The 22,260-nt window shown below is 37.1% G+C and overlaps 1 protein-coding gene across 5 annotated transcripts in view; it reads left to right on the top strand.

The window, feature by feature from the left end:
• Positions 1 to 827: 827 nt before the first annotated feature.
• uba3 (ubiquitin-like modifier activating enzyme 3) overlaps positions 828 to 22,260 on the top strand; it is a 44,471-nt gene continuing 23,038 nt past the window's right edge. Inside the window, exons 1-8 of one of the 5 annotated variants that reach the window (XM_072280539.1) lie at positions 828 to 886; positions 1,002 to 1,040; positions 2,332 to 2,452; positions 5,348 to 5,428; positions 6,961 to 7,043; positions 15,921 to 16,001; positions 18,345 to 18,388; positions 21,096 to 21,160. In XM_072280539.1, the coding sequence (XP_072136640.1) occupies positions 867 to 886; positions 1,002 to 1,040; positions 2,332 to 2,452; positions 5,348 to 5,428; positions 6,961 to 7,043; positions 15,921 to 16,001; positions 18,345 to 18,388; positions 21,096 to 21,160 (534 nt within the window). In that variant the 5' untranslated portion in view covers positions 828 to 866. Of the gene's footprint in view, positions 961 to 1,001; positions 1,087 to 2,331; positions 2,453 to 5,347; positions 5,429 to 6,960; positions 7,044 to 15,920; positions 16,002 to 18,344; positions 18,389 to 21,095; positions 21,161 to 22,260 lie in introns of those variants that run through there. The other 4 variants (XM_072280543.1, XM_072280542.1, XM_072280544.1 and 1 more) reach the window with 4 other exon arrangements.

Genomic DNA, 22,260 nt, shown 5'->3' with positions numbered 1-22,260 from the left:
GGTACTGTAGACAGGGTTTGGCACACTGGTCTTCATAAATCAATGAATTGAGTACAGGAGATGGGATGGTATGCTGAGTTTTGAGAAGATCAATGAAAAATTTCCCTTCAGTTTGGCAATCACCTGCTATAAAGAAGCTAGGAATTGAGTGTTTACAAGCCATCGCTCTGAATTATGGATGGCTTGTTTCAACACTAGCCTTGTGGGTTCCGAGGTGCCTAATGAGGTCAATGTAGGGTTTGCATACTCTTTGACAAACGGAGAGCAGTTGCTTGATCGTGTGGGTGGGTAGGTAGATAGAAGATACTATGTACTCTTCTGGTCAATACAAAATAGGAAAGATGTGGTAGCATTCCAGAGGAATCAGTCGGGTTTAGTAAGGATTGCAAAGAGTGGACTGTCCACTTCCCTTCACTAATGCTGCCTGACCAGCTGAGTTCCTCCAGCACCATGCATAATACTCAATGGGAATACTGAGAGATAGATTAATTAAAGAAGAATTAACAGAATTGGGTTTATTTTCACTGAAACAGATGAGGCTGAGGAGGTGATTTATCTGGATGTATACAAACTATGAGAGACTTACATTTCCCTCAGGTGTGTCACAAACCAGAACCATACCACAGATGGAATTCTTTGGTGAAAAGGCTGGTAGGAGGTGTGGAGCTTAACAAAGGCCACAAGTTCCGATGTTTGTTACCCCTGACAACCGAGTCTCCCTTCACAGGAGAACTCGCCACCCCTCTTCTCTCCAGCCTGGACCCCGCAAGCGGCCGCGGTGCACCCCGGGAGCACCCGATTGGCTAAAAAAAGAGGCAGCCTTTGCCCTTCCTTCCTAGTGGATTGTGGGAGGGGGGAGGGAAAATATGGCGGATGTAGCGGAGCCGTGAGTATCTCTGCGTGAGCTGCAGCCGCTTTAGGCTTTTTTTTCACGTTGACTTCTGCCCATTCTTCTCTTGGGTGAGCACGTCTGAACCTTCTTTTATTCTCTCTTTCTTTAGGGAGAAGAAAAGAAGGAAAGTAGAAGAGCACACTGACAAGTTAGTGTTGAATGAATGTAGCAGCCCTGGTTTCTGCTTGTGTGAGGTGAGGCTGCGGGCCGGGCCAGGAACTCGCTGTGAGCTGCAGCTACAGGCAGCGGGATCAACCCACCAGCCGGCCGGCCGCAACCTGCATTTTTATTTTATCCCAAACTCGAGAGAGTAACTGCTTGGAGGAATAAAATTTTAAGATGAGGATCTAAATGGACTTTCAGTCAGGAATTATATATATTTGTAATTAAATGTAAAATGTTGGAATTGTTAAATCACCCTGGCATTTATTGGCACGATGTAAATTGTCAACCTAACCTCCCACTTGTACCATTTCTGCAAGAGCAGTTATTGTGTACATTTAAATAGAACAAATCTGAATTTCAAAGACTGTGCCTCAAATAGAATTATCATGATTTAAAATTTACAATTGTATTTGGTTTTGCTTTAAAATTAATTTAGTATATTTCTTGAAATGCACTTATAATTTTATCTCTAATGTGCAACAGCTGTAATTCTCACCCAAAAGAAAAAAAGTTCTCCCTGGTGACCTTGCAGTCCCAATGAAGGGTCTCAACTCGAAACAGCAACTGTTTATTCATTTCCATAGATGCTGCCTGGCCTGTTGAGTTCCTCCAGCATTTTGTGTGTTTTCCTCTGGATTTACAGCGTCTGCAGAATTTCTGTTTACCCCTAGTTGACCTTTCTTGGTTGGGAAAGTATGAGACTTCATGAATGCACTGCCATAAAACTTTGAAAAGGGGTCTGGGGGACAATCCCATATATTTATTGATTAAGAATCTCTTTAGTTCTGAGTATGATATGCCAGAGGCATATGAATCATTTAGTCTGAAATAAAAATGGAAAACTCTAGAAATGCTCAGCAGGCCAGGCAGTTTCTGATGAAAGATTTGACCTGAAATGTTAACACTTCCTCTTCACATGCTACCTGTTCTGCTGAATATTTCCAACACTTTCTGTCTGTGTTTTAGGTTATTGATGTATACAGTTTTTGGCTGCTTAATATGGTCAAGCCTCTGCTTTGTCCTTTGTTTTACCCTCCCTCCCCTGTTACAGATATTGTAGTGTTTGATTACTAATATTGTAGTTCCGTCTCTCTATTTTCTTTAGTTGGACTCCCTGCGTAATAAGTGTGGGATTGCTTAAATTTTTTAAACTTTGATATTATATCTTTTAATCTGTGTTTTTAAATCTAATCTTAAGGATATTTTCAATAATTCTCATCTGATTTTTGTGTTGTGAAAACTGAACTTCTAGTTATTTATTGTGTTCTGTGCAGAATGGCTGTTGATGGTGGGTATGGGGACACTGGAGACTGGGAAGGTCGCTGGAATCATGTGAAGAAGTTCCTTGAGCGTGCAGGCCCGTTCACACATCCTGACTTTGAACCAAGTACTGAAGTGAGAAAACATTATTATAAATCAGAGTTTCTTGCTGGCTTGCAGCTCTTCTTATTTGTTTTGCTGCATGTTCTTGCTATCCTGTCGTAATTAGCTGTTTCATGCAAAAGCTAACTCAGGAAGCTAACAAAACATGGAGAGCTACCTCTGACTTGAAACCTGAAGCTCAACAGCTAAAATGCTGTCCATTTGCTTTAATTCATATAAGTTATTGTTTGAAGTCAATTTTAACTTTAGTTCTGTATTTTTATGGTTTGATAAAACGGTGGCTACTCTGATCAAATAATTGTTATTTCAAATTAACATTTGTGAGTTTTCATTCACTTTCGATATGCACAATCTTATTTCATTATGTTTTAGTTTTGAGTCAGATTTTTCCCTTATAAATGTGAGTACATGAATCTGTAATCAAGGGTGCAATTTGTTGAGGTCAACTGGTGAGGATGTATGTAAAGGCTGTTTCCAAATGGAATATTTGTCCTTTAAAATTAGCTAATTAGATTTGTGTGCTTTCATGTTTCGAAGAATGAGAAGTTCCAAAAGAATTTTGCACTTGACAGTAGATGCAGGGAAGATGTTTTCTTTTGTTGGTCTTCCAGAATTTCGAATCATTTTCAAAATAAGCTTCAGAGATTCTGATCGAAATGAAATTTCTTCATCTCATTTCACTGAAAGTAAGCATGCAGGTACAGCAGGCAGTGAAGAAAACTAATGGCATGCCGGCCTTCATAACAAGGGGAGTTGAGTATAGGAGCAAAGAGGTCTTTCTTGCAGTTGTTCAGGGCCCTGGTGAGACCACACCTGGAATATTGTGTACAGTTTTGGTCTCCAAATTTGAGGAAGGACATTCTAGCTATTCAGGGAGTGCAGAGTAGGTTCACGAGGTTAATTCCCGGGATGGCGGGACTGTCATTTGTTGAAAGATTGGAGCGGCTGGGGTTGTATACACTGGAATTTAGAAGGATGAGAGGGGACCTGGTTGAAGCATATAAGATTATTAAGGGATTGGACACGCTGGAGGCAGGAAATATGTTCCTGATGTTGGGGTAGTCCACAACCAGAGGCCACAGTTTAAGAATAAGGGGTAGACAATTTAGAAAGGAGTTGAGGAAAAACTTTTTCACACAGAGGGTTGTAGTTCTGTGGAATGCTCTACCTCTGAAGGCAGTGGAGGCCAATTCTCTGGATTCTTTCAAAAAAAAAGTTAGATAGAGCTCTTAAAGATAGCGGAGTGAAGGGATATGGGGGAAGGCAGGAAAAGGGTACTGATTGTGGATGATCAGCTATGATCACAGTGAATGGCGGTGCTGGCTCGGAGGGCTGAATGGCCTACTCCTGCACCTATTGTCTATTGTCTCATATTGTGTCCTTAATAAAAAAAAAGGCTGTGAAAGTATATTCAAGACAAAAAAAATAAATTTTTGGTTGTTCAAGGATTAGTTGTAAAAAGTTATGCTCATGTAGATTAGCCATGATTATATTGGAAGATGGGCCATGGGTGAGGAATGGAATGTCAAATTGTGCTTCATGTTCTTGAATAAACACCACTGTAAAGTAGTTAAACTAAGTGATATCTTTGTGTTCTGTAATTACTACTGTTTAACTCTATTAAACTATCTGTGAATTGTCAAGCTATGTTCGCTGCTGCTTGCTTTAAGTAACCTCAACCTCAATTTTCTCTTGGTTCCTTGTCTATTAATGAGAAACACATAGACTAATCTACTCATTGGGATTTTTGAGACTGATGTTTTTCCTTTTATAAATGAACAAATTTGTAAATCTCATTTTAAAGGTTTATACATGCAAAGTAACATCATCTCTGGTTCATTATGTATTCAGCATTTAACCTCTGCATCGGACTATACTTGATCTTAACTTCCATTGCACAATGTTTTGAGAAATTGATACATGCACTGATCCTTCAGATATGTTAGCTTATGAGTCTAAAACATTCTGTAAAAACAAGCCACCTTTATCCCTCTTCTTATACATTCTACCACCTGCTGTTTGTATTGACCTCTTTTCACTACTAATATCTAGAAGCAAAAAAAAAATCTTCAGTTTTTACAACTGCATCCACTTATTTTACAAACAAATTTTAAAACCCTAATTACAACTTATTTTCTATCGGAAGGGATGCACAGACCATGGAGATTTGCTTGTTTTGTATGTAGGGAAAATGCAATTGTCCTCCCTTGCTGGCAGTTAACATTTTTAGTAGTTAAACAAGGGCTAAACTTAGCCCTTTGTTTTTTACACATGGGATTAGGCTTTGTATCTAATGCTGATGATGGGGATGAAGGTCTCATCATTTGGTTTTATAAATCATTTAACTGAGAGGGTCCTTGCTGGACATTACACAGTCTTAAAAGTGTGCACATATGGAATTTGACCAGACTATCGTAATGAGATTGTGGTATCTTTTCATTACCATACCAAAATTAGATGCTCAGGAACTATGCTTTAATAATGTACATTATTCCTAGACTGTGTCCTGCAGGTGCTGATGCTTTAACTCTTATGATCCAGATTGCAAAATGTTAACTATTCTGTTTTGGCATCAAATATTGTATACTCAATTTGTCCATATTTAAAGGTGGCAGTTGTATTCAAAAGATTCAGGAGTTCATTTTGCATAATGTAACAGTTATGAAAGTTGTATCATTCTCTCCCTTTATATGGATAATCCAGCATTCTGAAGAGAAAATATTTAATGTAAGCTGGTTTCTTTGTCTGGTGTTGGTGGGTGGACTGAAAACTGAAATTGTTCTTTTAAAGATGTATGTTTTCTTTATTGTAGATTTAATTTCCAGTCAAAATATTTATCATAAATCTGTAAACTGGGTTTTTTTTTCCCTTCTGGTTTGGACTGAACTATGGTATTTCTCATTTCAGTCACTCCAGTTTCTGCTAGAGACCTGCAAAGTCCTTGTTATTGGTGCAGGTGGTTTGGGATGTGAGCTCCTTAAAAATCTGGTAATGTATTTCATTTTGTTGTAATTTTATATTATGTTATGAAATCACCAGATTGCAATTTGTAATTTGAAATAAACCCATAAGTTTTCCTTCTGATGCAATGTAAGGCATAGTTGGCTAATTGTGAGAGTGGTGTTAGAAATTTGTCAGCCTGGACCAATAGCCTAGAGATGATTTCAAATGCAGCTGGTAATTTCAGTTTGGTCAGTTAGGCATATCTGAAATAAAGCGAGTGTTTGTTATGGTGAGCAGAGAAATAATGGCTTGTTACAGAATCACATTTGTAATTATGTCCTGAAGAACTTTGGTGAATCCACTGTGTGCCTGCATATAGTTGATACTGAAAACGACCCAAGTTTGTCAGTTAGGAATGGGAAATGAGTGTTACTATATCCCATGGAAATACAACTAAATTGCATTTTACATAAACTTTTTTTCATTGAAGAAAAACAGTTCACAAATGTTAAAAAAAAAAATTTGGATTGCTACTCTTGGAGCTGGATCTTTAAATACTAAGCATATTCCAATCAGTTCCATTATCATCTCACCTTTTGTTTATTATGGAATTTGTATCTTTAAAAAAATCTTAGCCTCTTATTATTTTGCTAAAAAAATTTTTGTACAGTGCATGTCCATTGATTGCTATGTGCCTAGGTTTAGGACTGTTGAATTGACATTTTGTTGTGGAATTTCAACAACCGAATCTGAATTCTAATAGAAAAATGTTTCTATAATTTGAAGAGTGGATGAGAGCGGGCGTTCCCTCCCCCCCCCCCCCCCCATTTGAACAAATTTTTACAAGAGTACAATCGAGAGTGTCCTGACCAGCTGCATCACCATCTGGTACAGGAATTGTTAGGCATCTGACTGCAAGTCCTTACAGAGGATTGCAAGGACTACTAAGAGGATCATTGGGGTCTCTCTTCCACCCATTAGTTATTTATTAGGACTGCTCCCATCTATCCAACAATCTCTTTGGCCCCCCTACCATCAGGCTGGAGGAACTGTAGAATTAAGACAAGAGCTGTTGGAATGGGAAACAGTTTCTACCCCTGGGCCGTAAGATGACTGAACTCCCTGCCACCTTCCAGATTGCATCAGACATGAAGTGGCAGCAGCATTATACTGATTACTTTTTAACTTGTGTCATAAATGCACCTTAATTTACTGGTGATAATATGACTTTGTATTATGTGTGTGAGTTATATGTACCATGTTGTGCACCTTGGTCCCAAGGAATGTTGTACACAGTTGATATTAAAGATGTAATTTGCTTGGTGTATGTGGAAGCCTTGAATTGTTGAGTTAGGTTCCTTCCTCTAACCTGTTCATTGAATATGTATTTCACTGATTTCTGCAAAAAATGGCAGATCATATTCAAGAAGAATGTGTTGGAATAAATGAAGCAGTTCTTTGTTTTTTGTGCTTTTCAACTATATTTTTCTGAACAAGTCAACATTTCAATCTGATCTAACAATGCACAAGGATTATTTTTTGCTTGTTACCACTAAACCCATGTGTTCCTTCTGCAGGGTCTAATGGGCTTCAGACAGATTGATGTCATTGATATGGACACAATAGATGTTTCTAATCTGAACAGACAGTTTTTATTTAGGTGAGCAATTACATAAGCTATGCTGTCACAGTATTGGAATTTGGATGAAAAAGTGCTTCATGTGTGAATATTTGTTTCTTTTGAAAGCCAGTTAACATAACTAGTACAAATGTATGTTTTCGTTTTATGCATACATAACCTTGCGTGAAGAATGAGAAGGCATAGGCCTCTAAACCCCACAAGCTCACTCTGCTATTTAATAAGTCTATGCCAGATCTGATTTTTAACCTTAATTTTGTACCATGCTTGCGATGTGGTAGGAAAATCATTGGAGGTGATTATTTTGAGATAGCATCTACACAGATTTGTAAAGGCAAGAGATTTGGGACAGTCAGATGATTCAGTAGTATGTAGGCCAGTTGTAAATTGGGCAGAGAAGTGTTATATGTGCAGTTTAATTTAGACGGCGTGATGTGTTGTACTTAGGAGGTCAAATGTAAGAGGAAGGTGCACAGCAACTGTCAGGGCTCTTCTCACTGATGTACAAGGATGCTGGGGTGCAAGTCCATAACTCCCTGAAAGTGATGTACATGTAGATAGAGGGTAAAGAAGGCATACATGTCTTCATAGGTGGGGGCCCACTAAGTATAAAAGTTAGGATGTCATGTTGCAACTATAGCATTTTGGTAAGACCACATTTAAAGTAGTGTGTGCTGTTATAGTCACTGCATTACAAAGAGGACATGAGGATTTTGGAGAGGGTATGGAAGAGGTGCACTAAGGTGTTGCCTGGATTATTGAGTATTAGTTATAAGGAGAGGTTAGACAAACTTGTATTATTTTTTTTTTCTGGAGGCTGAGATGCCACTGATGTAAAAGTGTGAGAGGCATCGATAGGGTTGATATCGATGGGGTTATTTTCCTGGGGTGGAAATATGAATACTGGAGGGCTTGGGTTTAAGATGAAAGAGAAAGTTTAAAGGTGATTTGCAAGGCAATTCTTTTGTATAGATGATGGTTAGCATTGAACTACTAACAATGTGGAGGAAGCAAATACGACAGTGGCACTTACTAAGACATAGGAACAGACAGGGAATGGAGAGTTATTGATTAAGTGCAGGGATGTGCAGTTTCAGTTAGCATCCCGTCAGTGTAAGCATGGGCTGAAGGGCCTTTTCCTGTGCTTCACTGCTCTGTCACTTACCTTTCTGCTCTATTTTAAAATATTCAAAGATTCTGCTACCACCACTCTTCTAAAGACTCGCGCTCCTTGGAGGGAAAAAGATACTGGCTTAATCTACACTTTAAGTGGGTGACCCTTTATTTGTAAACATCAGCCCCTAGCTTTCAGCACAATAGGAAATATTTCGTGGGGGGGGGGGGCGCCACATGATGACGTGGGATTGAGACGTGTAAATCAGCTCTCCCGCAACAAATCAGTAAAGTACCGTTTAAGCAAAACAAAGTTAGTAAATATTTTCTGAAAACTATTTATAAACTTTGTAAGACTACTTTACGATATGCCTCCTAAACCGCAACAAAAGAAGTCTGCTGTTGCGAAGCAGCCGCGAGACGGGAAGAAAAAAGGGCCTACTGCAACGATGGAGCCTCGGACTCAGGTTGGATCTCCTTCGGTAGAACAGGGAGCAATGGCGGTGGTAACGGCTTCTTCGAAGGAGACACCGGAAATGCGCATGCGCAAATCGACACAATGCAAACTACAAGAACCGACAGCCACTGCAATTGAAAATGACTCAGAGTCAGAATTGGATTCTGCAGAGAACACAGATGAGGAAGAGGAGGAAGAATTGGAAGCGATTGGAAGTAAAGGAGATGATAGAGATATGAGAGAGGCTATATTGCAGTTAACAGCTGAATTAAGAAAAGTAAGAGAAGAGAGAGATACGAAGATGTGCTATGATAAAGTTATGGCAAGACAGGACAAAATGGATAAGAAGCTTCAGAAGATGGAAAGAGCAATGGGGCATATGAATGATAGAGTGGAAAAAACAGAAAATGATCTGCTTGTCTGGAATTCGGAAAGAAACCGACTCTTGGAGAAAGTGGACATGTTGGAAAATTTTAGTAGACGTAATAATATTAAAATTGTTGGTCTTAAAGAAGGTACGGAGGGAGATAAACCAATAGAATTTTTTCAAAGATGGATCCCGGATGTTTTGCAAATGGAAGAGGAGGTTCGACCAATTGAAATTGAGCGGGCACATAGAGCTTTAAGACCAAACCCAAAAGATGACCAATATCCACGATCGATTTTAATAAAATTCTTAAGATTTCAAGACAAGGAAAGGATTCTACAGGCAGCTGCTTGAGCTGCCAAAGATAGAAAAGGGCCATTGAAAATGGCAGGGAACAAAGTTTTTTTCTACCCTGATATAAGTTACGAACTTTTGAAGAGAAGGAAGAAATTTAACTCAGTGAAAAAAACCCTATGGGAACATGGTTATCAATTTACATTGCGCTATCCTGCAACCTTGAAGATTTTTTTGTCTGGTGGAGAAAAAAGATTTTTTGATGACTACCAGAAAGCAGAGCAGTTTGTGCGAGATTCTCTGAATATTCACCAGATACAAGAACAAACCCAGGAGAGAACGATAGATTGAAGATGAAGATTGGGTTAAAGAATGGACTTGTTGGATTTTTGAAGCTGGATGAATGTATAAATATATTATTAATTATACGAGGGGGGTAAGAAAGGTTAAAACTGGAGGAATATTAGTTGGAAGTAGTAATACTAATTTTGTCTATATATATATATAATTTTTTTTGTTGCAGGGGAGCTGGAAGAAGCACTGATCGATTGCTACGCTAGTCGTGTGCAAGCGTGGCTTTTGCCACGACCCGTAAAATGGAGGGGGGTAGTGTTGTGTATCCTTTCATTCACAACATTAGTGGGGGAGTATTTTGTGTTTTCTTTTTTTGTTTTTTTTTTCTATCTTTTTTCTTTTTGCCTGGAAGGTTGGGAGGGAAACACATAGCAACATGGTGAAGTTTAAAGAGATTCCCCAAGGAACTATGAGAGTTGAGAAGATAAATAATGTTTTAGATTGGAGTAACTTTGTTAAGAATAATGACTAATTTATTGAATTTTTTTGAGTTTTAATGTTAACGGGCTTAATGGACCAGTGAAAAGAAAAAGAATCTTAACACATATTAAAAAAAATGAAGATAGGTTTAGCTTTTTTACAGGAAACGCCCCTAATGGAAACAGAACATCAGAAACTAAAGAGAGATTGGGTGGGTAGTGTTGTTGCGGCTTCATTTAATTCAAAAGCGAGGGGAGTAGCAATTTTGATCAATAAAACGTTACCAATCAGAATACAAAATGTAATAACTGATTTTGCGGGGAGATATGTGATTATACATTGTCAACTTTTTTCTGAACTATGGACTTTTATGAATATTTATGCACCAAACGAAAATGATGCAAAATTCATACAAGAAGCTTTTCTGAATTTGGCGGATGCGCATGAAAAAATATTAATTGGAGGAGATTTTAATTTTTGCTTAGACCCAGTCTTAGATAGATCAACCAAGGCTGTTATAAAATCGAAGGTAGTAAATTTAACTTTATCATTGATGAAGGATTTAAATCTGATTGATATATGGAGAAGAATCAATCCTAAAGAAAGAGACTATTCGTTCTACTCCCATAGACATAAAACTTTTACAAGGATAGATTTGTTTCTATTATCAATGCATATTCAACACAGAGTGAAAAATATGGAATATAAAGCAAGAATATTATCAGATCATTCCCCTTTATTAATGACAATAATAATGGCTGATAAGGAAGAAGTGGCTTATAGATGGAAATTTAATTCAACATTATTAAAACGTCATGGTTTTTGTGATTTTATGAAAAAACAGATTCAATTTTTTTTGGATTCAAATTTTCATTCAGTGGATGATAAATTTATATTGTGGGATGCGATGAAAGCATATCTTAGGGGCCAGATAATAAGTTATACGTCTAAAATTAAGAAAGAATATATGGCAGAACTAGATCAATTGGAAAAAGAGATTACAAAATTAGAAAAAGAATCTCAAAGATATATGTCAGAGGAAAAACGAAAACAACTTGTCAATAAGTTACAATATAATATGCTTCAGACATATAGAACGGAAAAAGCAATTATAAGAACTAAACAAAGGTATTATGAGTTAGGTGAGAAAGCACATAAAATTCTTGCCTGGCAGTTGAAAACAGAACAAGCTTCCAAAACAATAAATGCAAATAAAATATCTTATAAACCTCTTGAAATAAATGAAACCTTTAAAAATTTCTATTCTGAATTATATCAGCCAGAATCCCAAAATGATGTTAACGAGATAGAAAGGTTTTTATCACAAGTTTCTCTTCCAAAATTGAATTTGGAAGAACAGAAGGGATTAGATATGCCTTTTACATTAAAAGAAGTTGAAGAAGCTTTAGGATCACTCCAAAGTAATAAATCTCCAGGAGAAGATGGTTTTCCACCTGAATTTTATAAAAAAATTTAAAGATTTATTATTTCTTTATGGAACCAATACATCAAGCAGAAAAAATACATAAACTTGCAGAATCTTTTTCAACAGCAATTGTAATAGTATTGCCAAAAAAAGACAGAGATCCTATGAAACCAACATCATACAGGCCTATTTCTCTATTGAATACGGATTATAAAATAATAGCAAAAATTTTATCGAATAGATTATCTAAATATTTACTAAAATTAATACATATGGATCAAACAGGATTTATTAAAAATAGACAATTGGCAGATAATGTAACCCGGCTACTCAGTATAATTCATTTGGCACAAAAAAGGGATGAGAAGAGTATAGTAGTAGCTTTGGATGCGGAAAAAGCATTTGATAGATTAGAATGGGATTTTTTATTTAAAGTACTAGAAAAATATGAGTTAGGAACATCTTTTATAAATTGGATTAAAACTTTAAATTCTAACCCTAAAGCTAAAGTAGTGACAAACTCTCAAATTTCAACACCATTCCAGTTAAAAGGGTCAACTAGACAAGGTTGTCCACTATCACCTGCTTTATTTGTATTGGCGATAGAGCCATTAGCAGAACTAATTAGAATTGATCCAGATATTATGGGTTTTAGAGTTAATCAGGAGGAATATAAAATTAATCTTTTTGCCGATGATGTTTTGATCTATTTAACAAACCCACAACATTCGTTACATAAATTATCTTCTAGATTGGATGAATATGGGAAGGTATCAGGTTACAAAATAAATTGGGATAAAAGTGAAATTTTACCTCTTACTAAAGGAGACTATAGTCAATGTCGATTAGTAACCCAATTTAGATGGCCGGTAAATGGTATAAAGTATTTAGGTATAAGACTTGATAATGATGTAAAGAATTTATATAAATTTAATTATTTACCACTATTGAAAAAAATTCGAGAAGATCTTGACAAATGGATGATATTACCAATAACATTAGTAGGTAGAGTCAATGTTATAAAAATGAATATATTTCCTAGATTACAGTATTTGTTTCAAATATTACCAATACAATTGCCACAGAAATTTTTTCAAGAGTTAAATAAATGTGTGAGAAAATTTCTTTGGAAAGGTAAAATGTCAAGAATATCATTGGAAAAATTGACATGTAAATTTGGGTTAGGAGGGTTACAACTTCCAAACTTTAAAAGCAAATCAACTTAGATTTATTGCATCTTTCTTCGATGATCGAAAACCAGCATGGATTAAAATAGAACTAGTCAAGATAGGAGAAAATAGACCTGAAGATTTTATATATAAATGGGAATCTAAATTGATACAGGAAAAAAAAGAATCTCCTATATTAACGCATTTGATTGATCTATGGAATAAGATAAATGTTGATAATGAAACACAGAAATCTCTATTAGCAAGGAGGCCTTTGTTCCAAAACAGACTTATTCCTTTTACAATGGACAATCAACTTTTATATAATTGGTACCAAAAAGGGATTAAATTTATAAGAGATTGTTTTGAACAAGGTATATTGATGTCATTTGTACAATTAAAGGATAAATATAAAATATCTAATAATACTTTCTTTTGTTACTTTCAATTAAGAGCTTACTTAAAAGGTAAGCTGGGTCAAACAATGTTTTTGCCAAAACCTAATGAAATTGAAATTTTAATACAAAAAGGGAAAATTAAAAAATTTATTTCTTGTATGTATAATTTGATTCAAGAACAGACAATTAAACAAGGAACCCATAAGTCAAAGCAAAAATGGGAAACAGATCTGAATATTAATATTGATTAAACAAATTGGTCAAGAGACTTTGTCTTGACAGTATGACAAATACAATAAATGTTCGACTTAGATTAGTACAATATAATTTTTTACACCAATTATATATTACACCGCAAAAAATAAATAGATTAAATTCAAATCTATCTGATAAATGTTTTCGGTGTAATCAAGAAATTGGTACTTTTTTACATTCTACTTGGTCTTGTTTTAAAATTCAACCCTTTTGGATAAATTTAAGAATTTTATTGGAACAAATTACTGGAACTCAACTTCCACATAACCCTGTATTATTTCTATTAGGTGATATTGAAGGGATAAAACCGAAACAAATTGAATAAATATCAGAAAGAATTTATTAAAATTGCATTGGCAGTAGCTAAGAAGACTATAGCAGTTACTTGGAAATCTGATTCGTATTTAAGTATGGATAGTTGGAATAATGAAATGGCTAGTCCTATTCCACTCAAAAAAATTACTTATAATTTAAGAGACAAATATGTAACATTTTTGAATATTTGGCGCCCTTTTTTACAAAAGATAGGATGGCATATTTAAGTGCTCCGATAAAGACTTTGGTCACTTGGGGAAAGTAACGAATATTTATACCAAATTTATTTTGAATCCCGTGGAGCATGTGGAAACCTTCCAATACCCAGGCAGTTCTTTTCTTCCTTTCTTTCTTTTTAGGTAGGACTTTATATGGGGGGGGGGGGGTAGATTCTTTTTTTCATGTATTCCTTTTGAAAATTCAATAAAAATTATATTACAAAATAGGAAATATTTCCACATTCATTCTGCCAAGGACTTTTCAGGAACTTTTTGTTTCAGTCAAGTACCCTCTTGTTCTTCTAAAATCCAGTAGTTGCAAATCCAGTAGCTGGTTCATTCTTCTAAAGACACCCGTAATAAACGTAAGCTACTTCAAATGCATTAACATCCTTCCTTAAATAAGGAAGCTATTATTGTTCCTATATTCCAAATTTGGTGCCACAGTCCCCATGTAACTAAATCACGTCCTTATGCTTTTGTGCTTTACGTGCTCCTAATGTAAGATTTTGGCTTGAAATGCCAACTGTTACTTTCCTCCTGCAATATAGCTTGACATACTGTGGTTTTCCAGCAGATAATTTATTTCTTCTGCTTTTGTGCTCTATTACCCCCAGCTACAAATAATGCTTTGTTAGCTTTCACAAGAACATGCTGTATATGTAAAATGGGCTTTTATGAATCATGCACAAGGGAAAAATGCTGCAATCTCTCATTTAAACAATGCTTAAATTTTGATTTTTTTTTAAACAAAATCAACATTTTCAGTTTCTCATTGTTTTACACTTCCCCCTCTTTTGCCCGCCCACTTTATCTATCAGCTTCCTTTCCTGTCTGTTTTTCTGTCATCAGCAAATTCTATAGCCATACTTTTGGTGCCTGCACTGAAGTTAGATGCAAAGAAACATTCCCTTTAACCCATCATGTCCATGCTCACCATTAATTACCAATCTAAACTAATCTCATTTACCAGCATTTGGTCTGAAGCTGCCTATGATGAGGATCTGATTCCACCACCATCTCAGACAGTGCATTCCATATCGCAACACCCTCTTCCTCTCCCCCTCCCCCGCCTTTCAGATTCCCTCCTACTCACTTTAAACCTAAGCCTACTAATTATTTGACATCTGTTATGTGGCAAAGTAATACATTATCCACCTTATCTATGTCCCTCAAATTTGTATCCCACTATCAGGTCTTCCCCTTAACCTTCTCAGTTCCAAGGAAAGCGCATCCATTCAGTTCAGTCGCTTCCAATTCCTGAATCACTCCATCCAAGCATTTTGGGAAATCTCCTCTGCTCCAAAGCAAACACGGTTCCTATATTGTGATGACAAAAATTATGCACAAAAATATTTTGGTAGTGACCTGAGCTAGGTTTTATAATGTACCAAGGCCTCCATATTTTTTAGACACGGTTAGATGAACCATATGAGAAAAATTGAAGGATGTGGACATTGTGTAAGCAGAAGAGGTTAGTTGGCTATTTGATATCTAATTTAATTGGTTTGGCATAACATTGTGAGCTGAAGGGTCTGTTCCTGTGCTGGATTGTTCTAGGTTCTATATACCCTTGTATTTTATTTCACGAAAACCCATTTGCTACCTTATCAAGTTTTGCCACCACCTTTAGAGATCTATCAACTTGTATGCCAAGGTCACTGTATTCCTCAGTGCTCCCTAAGACCTACCATTCACTGCATGCTCAACTCTTATTGGACCTCCCAAAACGCATTCCCTAATAACTTAAAATAAACTTGATAAAATAATACTTATCTTCCCTTTCGCACAAACCCAGCATTCAGATTCCACTGTCTGAATTTTTAAAAAGTTGATGTCATCCTGATGAAGACACAATTTTATCTATTCTCTGCTTGTTTTATTCATTCTCTTCTCCATGCTGATATGTTACCTTCTGCACTATGAGCTTTTATTTTTCAGAATAAAATGCTTTAGGTGTGTGCATTATGCTAATCTTTTAAAATAATGAGATTTGAGTTTGATTTCTTCAGTTTTGAACTTAAATATCATTCAATTAGCAGATGTATAAAGATTTGTGTGTTACAAAAATAATAATGTTAATATCCTAACTACTTTATCTTTGTTTAACAGACCAAAAGACGTAGGAAGGCCAAAAGCTGAAGTCGCTGCTGAATTCATTAATGGTCGAATACCTGGTTGTAATGTGGTTCCGTATCCTTTTATATAGGAAATAATTTTATTTTCACTGTAAAATGAAATTCATTTGAAAATGGGATTTGCATTTCACAAGATGATTAAGAAAAATTGAGTTTGCCACTGAGTGCCTATTTGCAAAGTTAGCTATTGATTTGTAGCATTGTTGCATTATACATTCCATTGATTGGAATGTATAACGTTGTGATCTTCTCTGAATCGTGGCTGAAAGAAGATTATAGCTGGGGGTTTAACGTCCAAGAATATACACTGTATCAAAAGGACAAGCAGGTAGGCAGAGGGTTGGGTGGCTCTATTGGTTTTAAAAAATAAAATCAAATTATTAGAAAGAGGTGACATAGGATCGGAAAGTGTAGAATCATTGTGGGTAGAGCTAAGAAATTGCAAAGGTAAAAAGACTCTGATGGGAGTTGTATACAAGTAAATGTCACTCCACTTTTCAAGAAGGAAGGGGCAGAAGAAAATATAGACTAATTTGTATGACCTCAGTGGTTGGGAAGATGTTGGAGTTGATTGTTAAGGATGTGATTTCAGGGTACTTGAAGGCACATGATAAAATAGGCCAAAATTGGCATGGTTTCCTTAAGAGGAAAATCTTGTCTGACTAATCTGTTGGAATTCTTAGGAAAAATAACAGGCAGGTTAAGCAAGGAAAAATCAGTGGATGTTGTGTCCTTAGATTTCGGAAAGTCCTTGACAAGGTGCCACACATGAGGATGCTGAACAAGTTAAGAACCCATGGTATTACACGTAAGATACTGGCATGGATCGAGCATTGGCTGATTGGCAGGAGACAGAGTAGGAATAAAGGGAGCCTTTTCTGGTTGGCTGCTAGTGACTAGTAATTCCACAGGGGTCTGTGTTGGGACCACTTCCTTTTCATGTGTATGTCAATGATTTGGATGATGGAATTAATGGATTTGTGGCCAAGTTGGCCGATGATGCAAAGATAGGTGGAGGGGTAGGTAGTTTTGAGGAAGTGGAGAGGCTATAGAAGGACTTGGACAGATTAGGAGAATGGGCAAAGAAGTGGCAGATAGAATAGTGTTGGGAAGGTTATGGTCATGCACTCTGGTAGAAGAAAGCATAGACTTATTTCCTCAATTTTCAGAAAATTAAATGATCAAAGGCACTTAGGAGTTCTCATGCAGGATTTCCTCAAGGTTAATTTGCTGATTCAGTCAGTGGTGGGGAAGATGAATGTAATTTCAGCATTCCTTTCAAGAGGACTAGAATATAAAAGCAAGGATGTAATGTTGAGGCTTTATAAAGCACTCGTGAGGTCTTACCTGGAGTAGTGTGAATAGTTTTGGGCCCCTTGGTTCATGAAAATTATTCTGGGATTGAAAGGCCTATCATATGAGGAGCGTTGGATGGCTCTGGGCCTGTCCTGACTGAAACCTATCGAATGTTGAGAGGCCTCGACAGAGTGGATGTGGGGACAATGTTTCCTGTGGTGGGGGAGTCTAAGACTAGAGGACACAGCCTCATAATAGAGGGGTATCCCTTTAGAACAGAGATGAGGAATTTCTTTAGCCAGAGAGTGGTGAATCTGTGGAATTCATTGCCAAATCTATGTAGGTTTAAGGCAAAGTTGATAGATTCTTGATTGGTCAGGGCACAATGGGATATGAGGAGAAGACAGGAGATTGGGGCTGAGGTGGAAATGGATCAGCAATAATGAAATGGTGGAGCAGACTCGATGGGCCAAATGGCCCAATTCTGCTTCTATATCTTATAGTCTTGTTATCTGAGAATCTTGTTCCACGTTCAGGGTATATTTTTCCTCTGTGCATTTGGTTTGGTGCTGAGATTGCAACACTTAAATGTAAGGCCATGGGGAAGTTATTTTAAATTTAATTTCAAGCTCATAATATGTTCACTTTTACATAGATACATTAGTAATTTCAGATTTGTCCCGAAACATTTTGATGTTCCTCTTCCTTTCTGTAAGTGCATTTATAAGTCATATTAGTTGTTTGGCAAAGGAGCTTTTTCTTGTATGATGCTGGTGCATGTTGTGTGTGTTTTAGTTGTAATGAGACTAATCTAGGATTCCAAAGCACAGCAATCTAGACAAGGTAAAATATGGTTAGTGCACTCTAGAAAAGTTCTGAGTTAACCCAGAATGACCCAACTTGAACCTAACATAGTTGAGTTTTACTAGGCTCAAGTTGGGTAGTCATGCTGTACTGTCGTGTACCTTTTACTGTCAAGGGTTTTTGCTAGACATTGCAATTCATACAAATCTACCATGAAATTGGGAACCTAAGTCAGTAATGTAGTAAATAATATGAATAAAAACATTTGAGTTGCAACTTTTCTTATCTTTATTCTCAGCCATTTTAAAAGGATACAAGACTTCAATGAAACATTTTACAGGCGTAAGTAATGCCTCTTGCTAGAACGTGGCTTTTTATTCGGCTGATGGGAAGTTTCCAACTTCTGAACAAAACTGAAAATCTTAGAGTCTAACCCTGTTGAAATTACTAATCAAAAATCAGACTTCGTGGTTTTGATAGAATTATTTTTTCCTAGATAAATAACATTGACATGAATTGCTTTGGGGTGTTACACTCAAGTGATTGTTTTCCACTTTTGTGTATGAATGATAGAAGTAACTAACTATAAAGGGTTGGGTGATTGATTTGTAGTGATGGCTGCTACTGATGAAGAATGTTGTTGTGTTCATAAGTCACAGGAGGATTAGATGAGGAATGTAGAGCACAGTCTAGGAACAATGCTGCTTTGCAGCTGAATAAGTTATTTGGAGCAGATATGAATTGAGTATTTATTGATGAATAGCATATTTGGTTGAAAATTGTGGAGGCTCTAAATATTAACACAGGAATGGTGCCAGGGAATTTGGGGACAGCTAACACTATTGTTCAAAAAGGGAGAAGTAATTACTGGTCAGTTTAATTTCAGTGTTGAATATATTGTTGAAAATAATACCAAGAAATGGTAAAAACTTAATTTAATAATGGACAGCATGAATTTCCTAAAGGAAGGTCCTGTCTAAGTTAATTGACCCTCCTTGATACTGCCTCTAAAATGGTCTGTCACTAGAGGGCGTACAAAGTGAGAAATCCAAGCATAATTGAGTCAAGTATAAGGAATCTATTTGAGATGTGCAGCATAAATTGAAGGATATTGAGTGGGTGTGGAGGAACACCCACCTTGTGCTGTGCAGATTCCTAAAGGAACTCAAACATATCAATAAGGTGTGTTTTTTTTTAAAAAAAGGCACATCAATTGTTTTTCTTAGCTGATACAGAGCTAAAGAGCTGTTTGAACTTTATACAATGTTAGTTGCAGCACAACTTGAGTATTACACTTCATAAATGTAGTGGTGTGATTACAAAGGAGGTAAAGAGCATGTTGCTGGGATTGAAAATTGTAGCTACAAGGGAAGAGTGAATAAGATGAGGTGAGATTCTTTGAAATGGGACAGGCTGGGTGGATAAAATTGAGGAGCCTAACTCTTAGTTGTACCTGCATGGAGTAAATGGGAAGGAATGGTTTCTCCTAGCAGAGGAATCAAAAGCCATGGTCAGGGAATTAAAGTAATTGGTAGAAGGAATGGAGAGGAGGGGCTGTTATGCTGGTCCCAATCCAGAGTCCAGTGGCAGCAGGACCCCAGGGACTTTGCAGTGGCTGCACCGATCCTCAGTGCATCCCTGAACACATAGTTCTTCACCTGGGAATATGCCATGTAACAGCCTCTCGAACAGTTTATTGATGCATTATTTAAGAAAGAAGCATGAATGGCATTAATGAGTTGTAGATGAATGGTTTTAGTTGAAGGTACAGGCAGACCCCAGGCTATGATTGGGTTTCATTCCTAAGAACTGATCATATCCTGAGCTCTTCATATGTTGAAAATAAAGAACATTGTGTGAGAGGATTTCAGCAACAGCTATGACGGGAGAGTGTGCTGCCACCAGCTGCTTCACTGGCTTAGTGAGTGAGTTTGATCAGTGTTCTTAGTACTAACTAATCCCCATTTGTGGAAATGGCCCAACCAGTAAAAGATTCCTTCATTCCTGAGGCAGCCAGCAAGTCCATCCCATCACTTTCTCAAACTCTTGTACATGTGTGGGCTGTTCATAAGTAGGGTATTTGTAACCTTGAGGCCCGTACAATGAATGTGGAGGAAAGTGTCAATTATATGAAATGTATTGAATAAGTATTTCGAAATACTGTTGTAGGTGGATAGAACAAATCTCCCTACTGTCCACTTTCTACTTGTACTCAAACATGTTATTTGGGGAATGGAATAAGAATAGAATTCTTCTCAGTAATTTTCTGTTGAGGGTCTTTTAATAGAGATTGGAGGACATGAAGGAACTCAGAGAACTATAGTTATTTCTCACTTTTCATCATGGCTCCATGGCTGCATTGTTGGATGAGGCTTCTTCAACAATTTAAATAGAGCACTTAAGTTGGAATTTTGTTTTTCAAAGCTCTAAGAGGAATAGATAGTGGATAGCCAACGCCTCTTCCCCAGGGCACCACTGCTCAATACAAGAGGACATGGCTTTAAGGTAAGGGGTGGGAAGTTCAAGGGGGATATTAGAGGAAGGTTTTTTACTCAGAGAGTGGTTGGTGCATGGAATGCACTGCCTGAGTCAGTGTCGGAGGCAGATACACTAGTGAAGTTTAAGAGACTACTAGACAGGTATATGGAGGAATTTAAGGTGGGCAGTTATATGAGAGGCAGGGTTTGAGGGTCAGCACAACATTGTGGGCCGAAGGGCCTGTACTGTGCTGTACTATTCTATGTTCTATACTATTTGCAGAGATAGTTTTCCTTAGTTCTTCCAGCTTTTTCAAAAGAAAATACTGACAAAAAAAGGATTAATTTGATTCGTGTTGGGATTTTGTGTACAAAATGATTAATGTTTTCCAATCTAAAGACTGTCTTTGGACTCAGATTGAATATTATGATACAATATTTGAGAGATCATTGACCCATACATAATACTTTAATTATGAAGTTAAAATATCGAAGTGAGTATCAAAGTTGGGGAAATAAGGGCATCTCTTTGGCTGAAACAGAACTGTCAGTATTGAATATTTTTGTTTCAGAATTTCACATCATTATTAGTGGATTAGATTCTATCATTGCACGGCGATGGATCAATGGAATGTTGGTATGTATAATACTAAAGATATTTAATAGCTAGTAGCAATTCTGGAATGGCTCCATGGCAGCAATTTTTTTTTTGAAAAAAACGATTTTAGGTGACATAAGAGACATTATCAACACATAATCCATTTAAAAAGAAATTACAAGGAACATTTGGCACCCAAGGCAGTAACCATGTAGAAATGTTCATCTTCAGCACGTAACTCATCCAAGCTGCTTTCCTCACACGCTTCAAATCAGCCACCATTTTGAACTAAATGAATACCGCCCGGTGGCATTGATGCAAATCATCATGAAGTGCTTTGAGCAGCTGGTAATGGGACATATCAGAAGTTCCATTCCTGCCACATTGAACACTCAGTAACATGCTTACCAACAGAACTGGTCTACGACTGAAAACATAACATCTGTCATGTACCTGGCCCTGACACACCTAGAAAACAAAGACATTTGTGTCAGAATACTGTTTCTGGATTTCAATTTGGCAGTCAACATCATTGTCCACAAAGCTTGATGTACAAGCTCCCACTCTTTGGTCTAAATACACCACGATGCAACTAGGTGTTGGATTTCCTAATTATAGACCTCAGGTAGTCAGGATGCACAACTGTTCCTCCCTCTCCATCGTCCTCAATGTGGGTGCCCCCCCCACCCCCCCAGGCTCTGAGCTTGGCCTAATGCTGTACACTCTGCTCACACACGAATGCACGGCCAAGCACCCAAGTAATCACATCGTCAAGTTAGGCAATGACACGACAGTGGTAGTCACCAACAACAATCAGACTGCCTTCAGAGAGAAGGTGGAAGAGGTCAAAGCCTGGTGCCAGGTAAATAATCTTTTCCTTAATGTCAACAAGACAAAGGAAATGGTTATTGGCTTCAGGAGAAATCGCACCACTGACACCCCTCTTTACATCAGCGGCATAGCAGTAAAAATTATGAGCAATTTCAGACTCTCGTCACACAACCCAATGGCCCCAGAGCATGTTGTACACAATCACAAAAGCTCTCCAATGCCTCTCCTTTCTGAGGGCGCTGAAGAGAGCTGACCAATGTACCTTTATACTCAAGTCATTCTGCTGGCGCACAGAAACTGCACTGCAG

The sequence above is a fragment of the Mobula birostris genome, chromosome 16 (assembly GCF_030028105.1).
Source record: "Mobula birostris isolate sMobBir1 chromosome 16, sMobBir1.hap1, whole genome shotgun sequence".
Taxonomy (NCBI): Eukaryota; Metazoa; Chordata; class Chondrichthyes; order Myliobatiformes; family Myliobatidae; genus Mobula; species Mobula birostris.
Note: the sequence above shows the minus strand (reverse complement) of the source record. Positions and strands in the feature narration are given on the sequence as shown.